The sequence below is a fragment of the Protopterus annectens genome, chromosome 14.part0 (genome assembly GCF_019279795.1).
Source record: "Protopterus annectens isolate FY-2018-M chromosome 14.part0, PAN1.0, whole genome shotgun sequence".
Taxonomy (NCBI): Eukaryota; Metazoa; Chordata; order Ceratodontiformes; family Protopteridae; genus Protopterus; species Protopterus annectens.
In genome coordinates, this window is record NC_056748.1 from 425,898,608 (window position 1) to 425,913,768 (window position 15,161).

A 15,161-nucleotide genomic window follows, 5' to 3' on the forward strand; every position below is an offset into this window, starting at 1 on the left:
AGTGAGTGCTGGACAGTAATTAGAGTATTTTTTTACCACATGATAATGCTTTGTCATATTGACTGAAGTTTAGTACCACCTATGCAAAGTCTTCTTAAGTAAGTCTTCCACTGGTCTGACTTTCTTAATTTAAAACACACCTACTGCTACCCCTAAAAAGTGTCATCCTTGCATCTTTCACTGTTCCCTATCCATATCATGTTGAGTCTTTCCAGCTAGTTTTTGTATATTTCCTCTGCCTACCGACTCTTAATTGCATCAACCATGTCTCCTTATTGATACTTTAAGCCTGTTAATATTCTTCTTTTGCATCCCCCCCTTTTCTTGTCATTTTTTAATCAAACCTTTCAAGCCCCCATACTGAGTGTAAGCCCCCTTCTACAAGTTATATACCTATTCTCTTTCACAGAATTTTCTAAATACCTCTACAGGACTGTCTTTACAGAGATCTCTCCAGTGAGTTACTCCTTTTGTTCTTCATCTCTGAAATAAAAACAAGATTTCCAGTATCCCTCTACTCTCTCCCCTAAACACCTCTGCCACTTAACTCCTTCCAAACTGTTTGATATTTATTGTATACATATACTACTGCTCATTTGTTTTACCTCAATCTCCTAGGCATAGATGTACTTCCATTTTACAGGTATTACAGGTATTACAAATCATAGGGTTCTTTTCAAACCGAGATGTTATTGACTGCTGTTTTTGTAAATTAATGCTGGCATCTCCTGGTAGGTCTTTCTAAGACTTCATCCTTAGTTATTATTAAGTTCTTGGGTTTATAGGTAAGTAATATGCAGTCAGTCTGCAGATCATTAAAAGTCTACCTAATAACCCATATTCCAAGTGCATTTCCAACTTCAAGGAGGGCAACTCAAGAAAGACCAGGGAGAACTTGATGCTGCTCATTCAGTTATCAAGGTTTACTTTGAAGGTGGCATGCAGTGGAAGTTTGCACCACAGGTGGGGGATACATTGGGATACAGATGTATCATGCCTGTGTGCCTTATTTGTCTGTTGATGAAGGTTAAGTTGCTTTAACCACGTATTTGATGAACCATTTGTTCTGCAAAGGAGTAAGAGGCCAAAAAGGGTTCAATATTTCATGGCTTGAAAGGCTAGATACAGATCCCCATACTGGAGTCTGTACAGAGAGAGAGAAAGAATTCTACCTGTTTGTCCTGACAACTAACTTTTCTGAGGCCATTGATCTTTTTAGCTTTGGTTCTCTGAAGTTGAGTTTAGACAAATACATACCAACAGTTGCTTTTTATTCAGTCATGGGTGTGATGAAATATCAGCAAAGGAGAACTAAGACTTCTTTCCATCTGTTAAATGAGACATATAGCAGGATTTCCAAATTACTGAGGGAGATATGGTGATCAAAAGACAAGGAATTATCAGTAAGAGTGCCTAGACCCCTTATGACAATATCTGACTGGAGGAATAAGTTACCTATATGGTATGTGCAAATGTTTTGCTTACCAAAACAAACTATACTGTGTCCGTTTACATTTAATTTCAGACCATTTCCCTTTTACCAATTGTTAACATGATCTAACCCATACTGTAGCAATCGTAAGACAGTGAGAGATTGAATAACAACACCCAGTTTGCAGTCACCTGCAAACTTGGGTAACCGTAGTCTAAGGCTGGTGACCTAATGATCTCAAAAACAGACACCAAATGGGAGAGAGCCCAGCACTGAGCCCTGTGGTACACCACCTGTTGCTTTTTTTCTGTACTTTATTTCTGTTCATGTTTATGTTTTTACTGAACCAGACTATCAGCTGCAGGATCCATATGGAGAACATCACTGCTGGGCTGACTATCTTGTTTTTTCTCTTTTCATAGATGAGGCAAGGGGCATTCCTGGTGAATACAGCCCGTGGAGGACTTGTAGATGAGAAAGCTTTAGCCCAAGCCTTAAAAGAAGGGAGGATACGGGGTGCAGCCCTTGATGTCCATGAATCTGAACCTTTCAGGTAAGCTGCACCACAATGAATGACTGAATAGAATTCTGTTACTTTTCAACTAGTAATTGGGCAAAAACCTTGCAACATGACATTATAAAAGTTTATACATTTCTGGTGAGGAAACATCTCATCACTGCTGTTTGAAGTTTTCTGTTCTTAACTATTGGTAGTTCAGACTTGATTATGTTCACCATGCTGGATATTGTATTCATGTTCATTTCTGACAAATTGCAAAACTTTATTCTAAAAGATGGAGTAAAATGTAAGAAAAAAATGATATTTATCTGCATTATTACAATGGGTCATGTAGTCATTTATGCACAAAATAAAAAAGTCTTTATTGCTTTATTTAAGATTTTGTTATTTCTTATAAATGTTACCACATCATCCACTAATGACTTTTTATATTAATGCTGGTGTATCTACCTATTTTCCTGACCACAGTTTATTGTCAGTCTGTTGTCTGTGTTTTCTTGGCTTTCAAACTCTTCTCTTTGAAAGCTGCAGTGGCACAAATGACATGAAAAGGCAGCACCCATTTGCACACTGCATTTGTATCTTGAAGAAATATACACATTAAAACTACCATCTAGAATAGTGATGGTGAACCTATGACAAACGAATCAAAGGTGACACACCAGAGTTTACCAACACCCGCGTTACCAAAGAAACTGAATCAACAAAAATACAAGAAATATGTGACCCTGCACTTATCTGTTAAAACTCAGCAACAAAAAAGTCATTAATTGATATTAATCAAATCAAATGCAATTTGTTCCATATTTTTTCAATTCAATTCCAAATTACTATTAAAAGTAGAGTAGTTTTTGGTGCACTGTTTTAAGCCCAATTATAAGTGCACAGTTTGTTTTCTCTATTGTAAGTCACTGATTTTTCTTTTACTTTTATAATACATAGCAGCACATATGATTGGACTTTATTTTTTTAAGTAAATGAATATGTAAAGAATTGTTTCACTTTTGTTTGGGGGGGTGACAAGCCAACAGAGTTTCATCAAGCTTAAGAAGAAGCTTTGTCTTCCCAGACAAATAATCCTTAAATGTTTGTGTGTGAATTACACCCAAGGGTTTTAAGTAATTTCGTCTTCCAACAAAACTTGTACTCCTGCAATGAGCTGAAACAGACAAGTAGATAAAATTTTTTTTGTTATACTCAGTTTGCAAAATGACAATTTGATACTTTCAGCATATTTGCAAATGAAAATTGATGCAGCACTGGGAATTGTGCTACATGTATCTTAGTAGATTTTGCTATGTTTTTGTTGGACAAGATTTCTTGGTGTATCTCACTTATAGACTGGTGCATACCTCTTTTGAGATATGTAGCTCAGGTAAAGGTGTATTTGCATACATTGTGTATTGTGCTAATTAAACAGTGATATTCAGCCTTAAATTGTAAGTAAGCTAACTCCTGAGGCATTGTTTATCAAAGTTTCCACTAATCTGTCTATTTTCTGCTACATATAACCTCTACTTTATTGTCCCTCTGTCCACTCTACTCTATTTTACTCTCTTTTCTGGCAGAATTATTTCCACATTTTCCTGTGCAGTCTGATTTACTTATACTCTGTCTGTTCACTCTGTACTAATTTACTTACCTATGTCCAGAAGCGTAACTAGGGCAGGGTGAAGGGGGCAGCCCCAGGCACAAGATGTTAAGGGGCATAAGCAGCAGATGCTGATTGGTGAGCAGTACAAGCATTTATTTCTGCACCAGCATTTCTGAATGTCAGTTTGGAAATGAATTCCGATACTGCTTTTGCTGTCACCATTAGGACTTCCCTTAGCACTTCTTATTTGGAATAATGGTATAAGCTGTAGCCAGCTGATTGCTGCAAACATAGCAAGCAGCTTGGTACAGTTTTTAAAAACAAAAGACTTTGTTGTCCTGTTAGGACCTGGCACACCTTAGGAGAAAGAAGAGGGACAAACCTAGCTGTTGCACCTGCTTAGGTGAAGAGTGGTAGATCTGGGAACAGACCTTTTTTTTCTTCCTTAAACATAGAGTTGAGGTTCAGCAGATTAGCACTAGGTACCAGATGAGTCAGCTATGGCACTCCCTGTCTTTTTCTAGTCTATCCTTTTTCTTCACGTTAATGTACCCCAGTATCACATTGTTTCTTCTTGCAAGCTGCAATCCATGCCATCCACCTTTCTGCTGCTTTCTACTCATCACCCCTCCTGTGATATTTTTCCCATAACTATTTATTTACTATTTAATAACTGAGTGGTTGCACTGTTCCTTTACCCTAATTTGTCACTACCTGGGCTCAGTGGAGCAACAAACAATATGAGTTAGTTACAAGTACATTTACAATAGGACACTTTTCAACAATATTTACAACTGTGTATATATATGATTACTATTTACAACTGTTCAGTATTTGTGAGTTCAGTTTGAGACTTAGCAGCAGCCAGCTGTACATTCCAGTTGGACACAGTCCTAAGTACTTATATCAGTATAGAAGTTTGATTAGTATTTGTAACAGATTAGTATGTGTGAGTTCCACTGATAGCTAGACTAATACTGCACTGTAATAGTAGCAATAATAGTGGTTGTTGTGTCTTTCGGCTTTTCCCGGTTAGGGGTCGCCACAGCGAAACTCCGGTCCGCTAATGATTGGCAGTTGATTTTTCCATGCTGAGTTGCCAGCCCTAAAGCACAACCTTCAATGAAGGTATGCCCATTCACGCATGTCTCAACGCAGTAGACGCTTTAGCTGAGAGTCAAACCGGGCAGCGTCTTACTGTGAGGCGACAGCGCTACTGCAGCACCACCACCGCGAGTAGGAATAATAGTGGTAATGATAGCAATTTTAAGCCTGTGTATTTCTGATACAGTTATCGCTTTTCAGAGTGTTCAGTGACAATTCTGTGGCAACTCCCTCATATTCTTGAACTTGCAATGTTATTAGCTATGACCACTTTGTACCATAGCTCCTATAATTCCATCTTTAACAGTGACTTTCTCTGTCTCTCTCTCTCTCTCTCTCTCTCTCTCTCTCTGAATTCATTGGCTCACACAGAAGGTGATTAGCCTTTCTCATCCATTCAGTAGAGAAATACTATTTTTTTTGTGTCCGCCTGGCAGGTTGGACAATGTTATCCTGCTACCATCCTACAATGTAAAAGCTAGGCACCATATTTTGACCTGAGTATAAGTGAGCTGTTAAAAACAAGAGTATTTCATGTTGATAAGAAGCTGTTTCTTTCCTAGTCAGTGAAAGGAGTAAGAACTTTTTCTTTTGTTACACTCTCTGTGTGAATCTTCTTACAATAAAAATGTGCAGCTATGTCCTACTGAGATCGGCTGTTTAATAACCTTTGACAAGTGCACTAAGTTTCGTCATACTGTATTTTTGTCTCTTACCTGTTTGTCATTTAAATCTGTTATCTTTCCTTGAGCTGGACAGCAGTGTACATACATGGACTGATAGGCTACTTCTCTAGCTTGTGACTGATGACATACTTTGCTATTTCTCCCTCCCCAACTCATGTCTCCCCTGGGATAGACTACCTTTGTACTTCTCCAAACCACGCAGCATTACTTACATAACTGCAGATTCCCCTACCGCACCCTATTCACCTCTACTAATGTCACCCAGTATACTCAACTTGAGATTTAACCACTCTCCACTAAATCCTTCCCACATCACCCAGACTAATCACCTTCATCTCGGCTTACATTGTCAGCTGTGTCTGCTTTTGATTTCACTCATCTCTTTTAACAGTTATGATTGTTTATTTATTTGTTCATTCATTCATTCATTTGTTTATTTATTTATCTTTCTTTTGTTGACCAAATTAGTCTCATTAGGCTAGTAGCCTATTTTCAAGGGAGACCTGAGATGGTATTTATATTACTAGAGGAAATTTGGCCAGGGCATCGAGGAACTTCTCCTGCTCTTTTCAGTAAATGCCATGAGATCTTTTACATCCATCTGAGCTACTACCAGCTCAAGCAGGTGGGACCTAAGTTTACCATCTTATCCAAAGGACAACACACTTGGTAGTACAGGACCCCCTTATGCTGAACTCCAATGTCCACAATCCATCTACCTGGTGTAAGAATATAACCCACAGCGTTTTGGGCCAAAGACAAGAGTACTACCAGTTGTGCCACTGCTGTTCCACTGACACTGATTACTGCATCAATATTTCACCACCCTAATGGTCATCAACCTATCAGCCATCCTTATACAATTACAACATGCCTAACATCACCTTAAATAAAGACTGCATTTAAACACCACAGTACAGCAAAACCTTAGCCAACTACTTAGCATTGTTGTACAATAAAACAGAATCTTCACCAAAATGGGCAATCACAAACACATGGCCCCAGCTGTCTTTCTCTTTTTACCTCTTATGATGTATCTTTTTGCTGTAATAACTGAACATCATATCTGTTTCCTTTATTCTATTAACAGCAGAACACACCATCTTCTCACAGGAATTCAAATCCCAACATCTCAAACATCCATAAAAAACTACAAACATCAAATGAAATACCATATATTAAACTGTACTGCTGTCAGACCTATAAATAAAAAGTAAATTTTGGCAAACCATAAATACCCTCCTTAACCCAGGCCATACCCCAACCCCCCACCTTCTACCTCCAATTCAACTAGCACAATAGCAACACAATTTAACATGCACGTTATAAACACTATTACATCACTCCTAGACAAACACACTGCACACCCATTCACAGTACCCTCTCCCTCTTCTGATTACCTGAACCCCTTCTAACTACATTAAAACTCAACTTTCCCAACTCAGACCTTGCTGTCTAGCAGCTGATCGGCTACCCAATGAATTCCTTAAAATAGCAGCACCCTCAGTTGCCTATTCCATATCTATACTGATCAACTGATCAATCTCAGAAAATATGTCCCCTATCTGTGGAAAATGTCTCACATCATCCCCCTAGATAAAGGGGGTACCTCTAAAGAACTATCAAACTATCACCCCATAGCCATCATCTCCCCTCTAGCCAAAATCCTAGAAAATGCCATCCACTCCCAACTCCTTACCCCCCCTCCTCAATCTCAACCTCCACTCATCCACGCAACATGGTTTTAGGCCAAAGCATAGCACATGCACTGCCCTACTGTCTTTTATGAACACAATCCAAAGTCTAATAAATGAAGGTAAGATTGTCTCCTCCATATTCATTGACATGTCAAAAGCCTTTGACACCGTTTCTCACCAAATCCAACTCAACAAACTGTCATCCTATGGTCTCAGTACATCTACCCTGTCCGTATTCCACAGCTACCTCTCTAACTGCCAACAAGCCACCAAATGGGAAAAACACTTTCCCCTCTTCTTCCCATCTCTGTAGGGGTACCCCAAGGATCCATACTTGGACCCCTACTCTTTACAATATTTACCAATAACCTCAGCTCTGCAACCCAACTAGCCTCCATAATCCAGTACGCCGACTACTCCATGCTTATCTGTTCAGCTCATACCCCCCAGGAACTGCAAACAAAAACGCAACCTTCTTTCAAAGATATAGAAAAATACCTCACAAATCATCAACTCATACTGAATCCTAACAAAACCAAGCTACTAATATTTAATTACAACAAACCCAAAATATGCCACTCCCCACTAAAAATCCTTTCAACAAATGGAACTAAAATTGAACCCACTAGCCAAACCAAACTCCTAGGTGTCACAATTGATGATAACCAAAGGTTTGATGCTCATATCCCCATCACCATCAAAAAGGTGCACTCCAAACTAGGCACCCTTAATTGAGACAAACCTTACCTGACTGAAAGTACCAGAATAGCCACTGCCCACTCTCAACTACTTTCCACCCTCCTCTATGGATCCTGAATATTTACTAATCTACACAAATCAGACCTAAGTAAACTAGAGTCCTGCTACAACAAAATAGCCAAATTCGCAACAGGACACCTCTACAGAACACAGCACTGCTCAGTACTCTCCCAACTCAACTGGCTAGAACTACCAAACCTCCTAAACTTAATTCAACTGTCCACTGTAAAGAAAATAATTAACCAACCTGATAACTGCCCTGCACTGAGTAATCTAATCCAACCCAATACAAATCCTAGATCACTTAAATCCTCTAATAAACTAATGCTAAAGATTAACCATGCCCACAATCCACAAGGCTCCTCACTCTACTCTCACAATACTGCCAAACTATGGAATACTCTTCCTCAACATATAGCAAAAAACTCTAACTATTACAAATTCAAAAATCTTCTCAAGGAACAGCTAGCTAAACAATGGCTCTGCTCCTACCATACTCCAGGCTAGGCTACTGCTGTTATCAGCAGAGATCTTAGTTGCATAATCAGCTAGATTGCAGACAACAGCTAAACTGCTTATATCTAAACTGCTTAAACCCTAGGCTCAAGAAATAATCATAACCTGAGCCATCTCTGTTAGCCTAAAATTTATCTCCATGCTAATTCTGTTTGGGTCATACAACTGTTTTGTGAAAATGTATGTCCTTGCCTTGATTACTGTATTCAAAGAATACTTACTATTGTGTTAATCTGTACAGTATCTCAAGCCTGACTAACGCTTTGTAAATATTGTTACTAGTTTTAGTCTTTTATATGATGATTTCTTCTTATTTTAATTGTTGTTAACTCGTTCTACTTTATGTTTTGGGAGCTTTTCTCCCGGGTCTCCACTGAAAACAGGCCCCGTGCCCAGCCAGACATTACCCGGTTAACAAAAATAAATAAATAACATAGTAAAGAAGAGCTCTTGTTAATGAAGATACTACAGCTGCACCTTCACCTTAAAAGACAACACTTTCTCCTACTCATAGTAATATACACCCTAATCCTGGTTCTATTTACATTAACTCTTACTGTAATTCTAAATGCTGTCCATAAATGACTTAACATCTGTCACATTAATGCCAGAAGCATATGTAATATACTTGAACAACTACATACCTGGACAGACAACCATAGACCAAACATTCTATTTCTGATTTGGAACCAGCGATCTCTAATGAGATCATCACACCCCCTGGCTACAATGCACTTAGAATGAATCAAACATCAAAAAGAACAGAAGAAATTCTAATTTTCTACTCTAATAAGGTTGAACTCACTGCTTTCAACTTCAGCTCCCCTTGTCCTCCTTCAACAAATCTGAAATCCTGCCACTATCTCTGAAACTAATTTCATACCAAAGCCTATGCATTGCCTTTATATATATATTCTACTTAATCAAGCCTCTCACAATATTGATATCCTTGAAGACACTCTCTCCTGGCTTACTTTAAACGTAAAACAAAATATAATAATTTTAGATTTTTAACATAGACTACTCTAATATTACAACTTAGAAGTCACTCAAGGTCGTCACCTTCACAATTAATCGATGTGGTTTTAAACAGCTAATTACAAAAAAACAAAATTGATATAACCTCTAACTGGTACAATCTTCTACAGTGGATTCTAACTTCTATTATAAATCAAGACCAGGCAGTTGGAAACCTCCCTGAATTTGACCTCCAGCAGTTTGTCTTTCTTAAGGATAGATCCTGTCTAATGAATCTGGTAAATTTCTTTGAGAGAGTAACACAAGCTGTGGATACTATTTATGGTGTCCTTACATCATATCTTGACCTCTCCCAAGCAAATGAACCATAATACATGGTAACATAACTAACAAGTTAAATGCGCTCCAAACTGACCTATATGTAGTTAGCTGGATAGTAAATTGGCTGATGGACAGAACCCACACAGTGAGAATAGCAGATCTGAACTCAAAGAGACATGAAGGTAATCAGTGGAGTCACTCTGGGATCCATACTAGGACCTTCTGTTGAGTATATACTTCTCTAATCTCCATATCAAAAATGGGGATCTCTCTTAAATCATATTTGTAGATTATTATAAACTGGATGTTATCCTCAAATTTACTTCTAACATGCAGAAGATACAATTTGAATTTACATATGTTAATAACTGGTGCACAGAAAATAGCTTAAAAGTAAGTGATAAAAAGTGCATTATTGTCACATTTGGTAACAATATCTTAACCCTGCTTACAGTACTGACAACACTCTACTCCAAAATGAAGATGATGTGAAAGACCTTAAAACATAGGTAGATAATTCCCTCTCCTTTGATCATATTTTGCAACAGTGGTTACGAAATCCTTCAATCTGGTGCAACTGATCAGCAAAGGATATCTGTTCTAGATCTAAAGAAGTCCTTACGCCACTGTAGTCTGCACTGGTGAGCCCTAAGGTAGAATATGATGCCACCTTTGGAATGCATCTTACTAGACATACCAGGCTGTTGGAGAGACCCCAGAAGGCCTAAACAAAAATAAGCATGGGACTAAAAAGACCTGAGCTACCAGGAAAGGCTGAAGGCTCTGTCCTTGCATTCAGTGTCGTATAGACTCTGTAGGGGTGATCTGTACCTTTCTTTTCTGGATACTAAGGATCCAGCAATCCAAGACCTATTACATGTTCACAATCAAACAGTACAACAAGCAACAGGACCAGAAATCTACACCTTCTATGCAACAAACTTCCACTCTAGATCCAGCAACATGACAATATTTTCCTTTAAACAGGACATAAACATTCATGTAGGTATTCACAAATTGTCAGTTGTCATGACTGTCCTATCACTCCTTGAAAAGTAATTGAGGTGAGGTATAAGGGAGGGTACTAGCAAGGTATAAATGGCCATATGACTGTATTACTCCATAAACTACCATAGCCCCACCTATGTTAAAAGAAGACACACTTAATTGCTCAAATGTACAACCTTTGCCTAGACCAGATCTAAGAGAAGCTTTTCAGATTCTCAATTTAACTCTGATTCAGAAAAGCTACTTTAACAGCACCTAGTCTAACAACAACAAAAAACCTAAAGCTTTATGGAATAACATTAATAAACCAAAAACAAGGTCCAAATGAGAATAATTACAACATTTCTTGTAAAGTAAATGACTGCTTCATTTAGTTCACTGGGACAACCTCTCCATTACTAATACTGATCAGGCTAGAGAAATACACCCAAACTTCACCCAACACACTTCAGAATAAACTATTCATTCAGTCCAGCTCCATGGAGCACATCAGCAAGCTCCTAAAAAACTAAAACCCACCACTTTAGCTCCTGACCAACTCCCTCTTGAATATCTTAACATTTCAGGCCACTCCTTAGCCTAACTTATATGTATTCTCATTAATAGATCCATCCTTGAGCAATGTGTAGCTAACTTATGGAGCCAGTCTCGCATAATCCTAATCCATAAATGAGGTGGTGGTAATTCTTGTTTTCAGATTTCTGACTTATTATCAGTTTATCACCTTTATCAAAAAATTTACAAAAATTTTGCATCAACAAATAATGCATCACCTAAATGAAATTAACCTTCTCTCTCTTCAGCGTGGTTTTATACTGTGTTGCAGCACTGATTCAGCTACTCTCTCTTTTCTCTACTAACTCACCTGAAATAATAATTACCTTACCTCTGCAATCTTCCTTGATGTGTCCCAAGTGTTTGACACAGTCTCTCACAAACTCCTACTTGAAAGATTTGCCCAGCTTGACTTGTCCAACACTCTCATTGACTGGGCCTCTAGTTACTTGTCTGCTAGGTCACAGTCAATGTGATGGAAAGATAGCCATTCATCATTTACACCAATCACAGTAGGTGTTCCTCAGTATATTCACCATTATTCTTCATAAACATGATAAAATGGAGCAATAATGCAGTATGCAAATGACTTCAACTTCATTTGTCATGCCAACAACCCATCCAACTTCAAGACCTAACTCAATTTACCTTTAATAAACTGAAATGTTAGCTTGAGGAATCATATCCAATAGTGAATGCCAAGAAATCTAAAATAATGTTTTTTCCCCTTATGCATCCTGATAAAAATCCCCCTAAATAACCATAACCATAAAAATATCAGTCTTAGAGCTAGTTAATCATACAACACAATTGTCTTGGTCATTATAGATCAAAGTCTCAAATTTGAGCACCATATCAACTACGTAATGAATAAAACTCATCAAAAACTCAGTGTGCTGTACGAACTCAAACCATATTTAAGAAAAGAAGCACAGCTACAATCTGCCCAATGACTCATTTACCCTGGTCTGTTTTATGCATCATCTGTTTTCACTGGTCTTCAAAAACCTCAATTCCATAGCCTCAAAAGAGTATGCACTAAAATTGATAAATTTGCCACTTCCCAACCAAATGGAACCCATCAGCCTATTGCCCTCCCCCCAAAAAAAAACTCCTGTGGGTTGAACTGAATAACACAGTATCCTATTTCTAACTTAGAACCATTAATTCAGTCCTTTAAAAACCTAAACATTTTCCAGCACTTAACTACCTCCTTATAAAATATACTCCAAGCAGAGAACTCAGATCACAGCACCCAAAAGAAAACCACTTCTATATCATATAACCATTATGGTAACTCTCTGTACTCTGTTCATTTAGTTAAACTCTAGAACTCCATTCCACAAACTGTAGAACTGAATCAAACTCAAGATCCTTTCAAATAAGTTTAAGCAGTATCTAATAAACAAATGGTCATGCCATTGCAACAAGTACACTTTCTCCATTTGTAGAACAGCATAACTTTTGTCTCTTAGGATATTCTCTTCTAGTGAATACAGAAATAGCCCCTCACAAACTGTAATATTTCTGCCATCCTACACATCTTCATACTCTTGCTCCTCACTTTTCCTGTACCTATTTGCCCTTTCAAGTCATCCCATCCATTGCCCCCCTCTGTATCTATTAATAGTAGACAGTGACGTGACCTTTTCCCATTCCACTTTCTTAATGTCGCTAACTTCCTCTGCTGTACTACCTCCTTTTTGTCCTTCTCCTCCCCTTTCTCTTTTCTTCATACCTTGAACCAGGTCATCTATATCTCTCCCCCTTCTCCTATCACCTGCTGGCCCTTTCTTGTCCTGCTCTTTTCTGTCCTTCCATAACTCTCCATGCTGTGCTTCTCTACTACTTAATCTATACAGACATTGCAATAAATAAACAAAAAGCAAAGAATCACTTACTGGAAAAATAACAAATTACATTCTGTATTAGTGTATCTCTGATTGTCCTATGTATTTCTTGTTTAAATAATGAAGTACATTTACTTTTTGTGTTTAAATTATATCAACTTTTTATTTATTTTCATTACATCAACTTTTTCAGCTATTGATTGCATATCATCTGCATGGAGCTATTCTTGGCCTCCACTGAAAAGGGCAAACACAAAGTCAGACTGTATTGGTTAACAAATGGAAATAAATAGATAGATAGATAGATAGATAGATAGATAGATAGATAGATAGAAAGCAGATAGATATTGACACCTCTTGCACCTTAACACTTATTTTAAGTTGTGGATGTATGAAACATTTGGTCATTGTGTGTTCACAGAGTCTGTCTGCTAAATTTTTTTCTGAAAAACATCACAGAGACTGTTTGCTAACTGATGTACATCCAAGTAAGGCTTACACAGACATCAGTTACTCTATTACTGTTAGATGTTTAACACTGAGAAAAAAAACATATATTGCTTTAAGAATATCCCAACTGGCTGCTGCCACAAAGTTTGTATACGTTTTCACTTGACTTTGTTTTAGAGCCATAACATCCTTATCTTCAATGAAATGGAACTGAGTCTTCATGAAAACGTCTTCTGCAACTTAGTGAGTCTTTTCCTTGAGAAATAGGTATTAAATACCTAGAAATCTATACTCCAATGTTCCTTCAAAGTCCACATCAGCTGAACCAGATATGCGCTTTGTACGTTTTTATGCAACATATCAGTACAGGAAGCATCCAACTGCCTTAGACAAAGACATGCTGAGCCAAGAGGTGGTACAGGCACTCAGTGGTAATATCTGTGCCTCACAGCTCCAGGGCAAAGGATTGAATCCTGACTACTTCTGCTCATTCTCCATGTGGAGGTTTCATGTTCTCCCCTTGTCTTTGTGGATTTTTTCTGGACACTCTGGTTTCTTGCCAATTTCCAAAATCATACTGCTTGATTATCAGGGTAGCCCTGGGCAGCATCCAGTGAAGACAAATTTGGGAGATTGGGCAATTCTTGACAACAAACAATGAACATGAATTCAGGAGGTCAAAAAGAGGTGATCCAGTATAATAAGCAGTGGGCATGAATTCAGGATATAGCCACTCTGGACAGCAACTTATGGACATAAACCTTGGGAGGTGGATGGCTGGACAACAAGTACAGTACATGAATTTGAGGGATTGGAGTTGGCAACTCTGAAAAGCAAGCAGTGAATGTGAATTTGGGAGATGAAAGTATTCGATCCTTAAACCAGCAAACAGTATGATTTTAAAAGGTACAAGGTGGTATAAGAAATGTTTATTTGTTCATGATAGAAAGTCCTATATATATATATATATATATATATATATATATATATATGTGTGTGTGTGTGTGTGTGTATGTATGTATATGTGTATAAATATGTATATGTGTGTAGATATATATATATATATATATATATATATATATATATATATATGTATAATATATAACATTTTGCAAATTTACTGCAAAAAATGTTGAACTGTAGTAAAATTATGAGGAAATGTTTGCCATATTAAACAAAGTTCTTGCTTTGCATTTGTCCGTAAATATGTGTGTGTGTGTGTGTGTGTGTGTGTGTGTGTGTGTGTGTGTGTGTGTGTGTGTGTGTGTATGTGTATGTATGGATCCACTTTAAAAATAACAAAAATCAGAACACTGACATTCATTTTTGTAAGAATGAAAATACATAAACCTGACATATCGGAACGCTGAAGCTTTCCCAGTGTAAGAAATCCTTTGCCCAAATATAAACTAAATGCACACTGAAGAAATTAAACCGCCCCCAGATGGGGGGGCTATGTCCCCACACCTTCCTAACTATATATACCAATTCCACGATTGCACTAATGTGGGGAAAAGGACATGTTGGGCAAGTATTTAATTACCTTGGGAAAGCTTCAGCGTACAAGGAATTTACAAAATGTAAGGCAAGACCAATTTACTTAACTCAAAAACAATCAAACAGTGATTAAATTCTCTGGCAGTGTTTGTACACAACTAACAGTTTTCCCAAGTGGCTGTGTTCTTGCTTAA

At 37.7% G+C, this 15,161-nt stretch overlaps 1 protein-coding gene across 8 annotated transcripts in view; it reads left to right on the forward strand.

The window, feature by feature from the left end:
* CTBP2 (C-terminal binding protein 2) overlaps nucleotides 1–15,161 on the forward strand; it is a 2,784,951-nt gene that overhangs the window by 2,675,216 nt on the left and 94,574 nt on the right. For all 8 annotated transcript variants that reach the window (XM_044056194.1, XM_044056191.1, XM_044056196.1 and 5 more), the window contains one exon: nucleotides 1,855–1,985. In XM_044056194.1, the coding sequence (XP_043912129.1) occupies nucleotides 1,855–1,985 (131 nt within the window). The remainder of the gene's footprint in view (nucleotides 1–1,854; nucleotides 1,986–15,161) is intronic.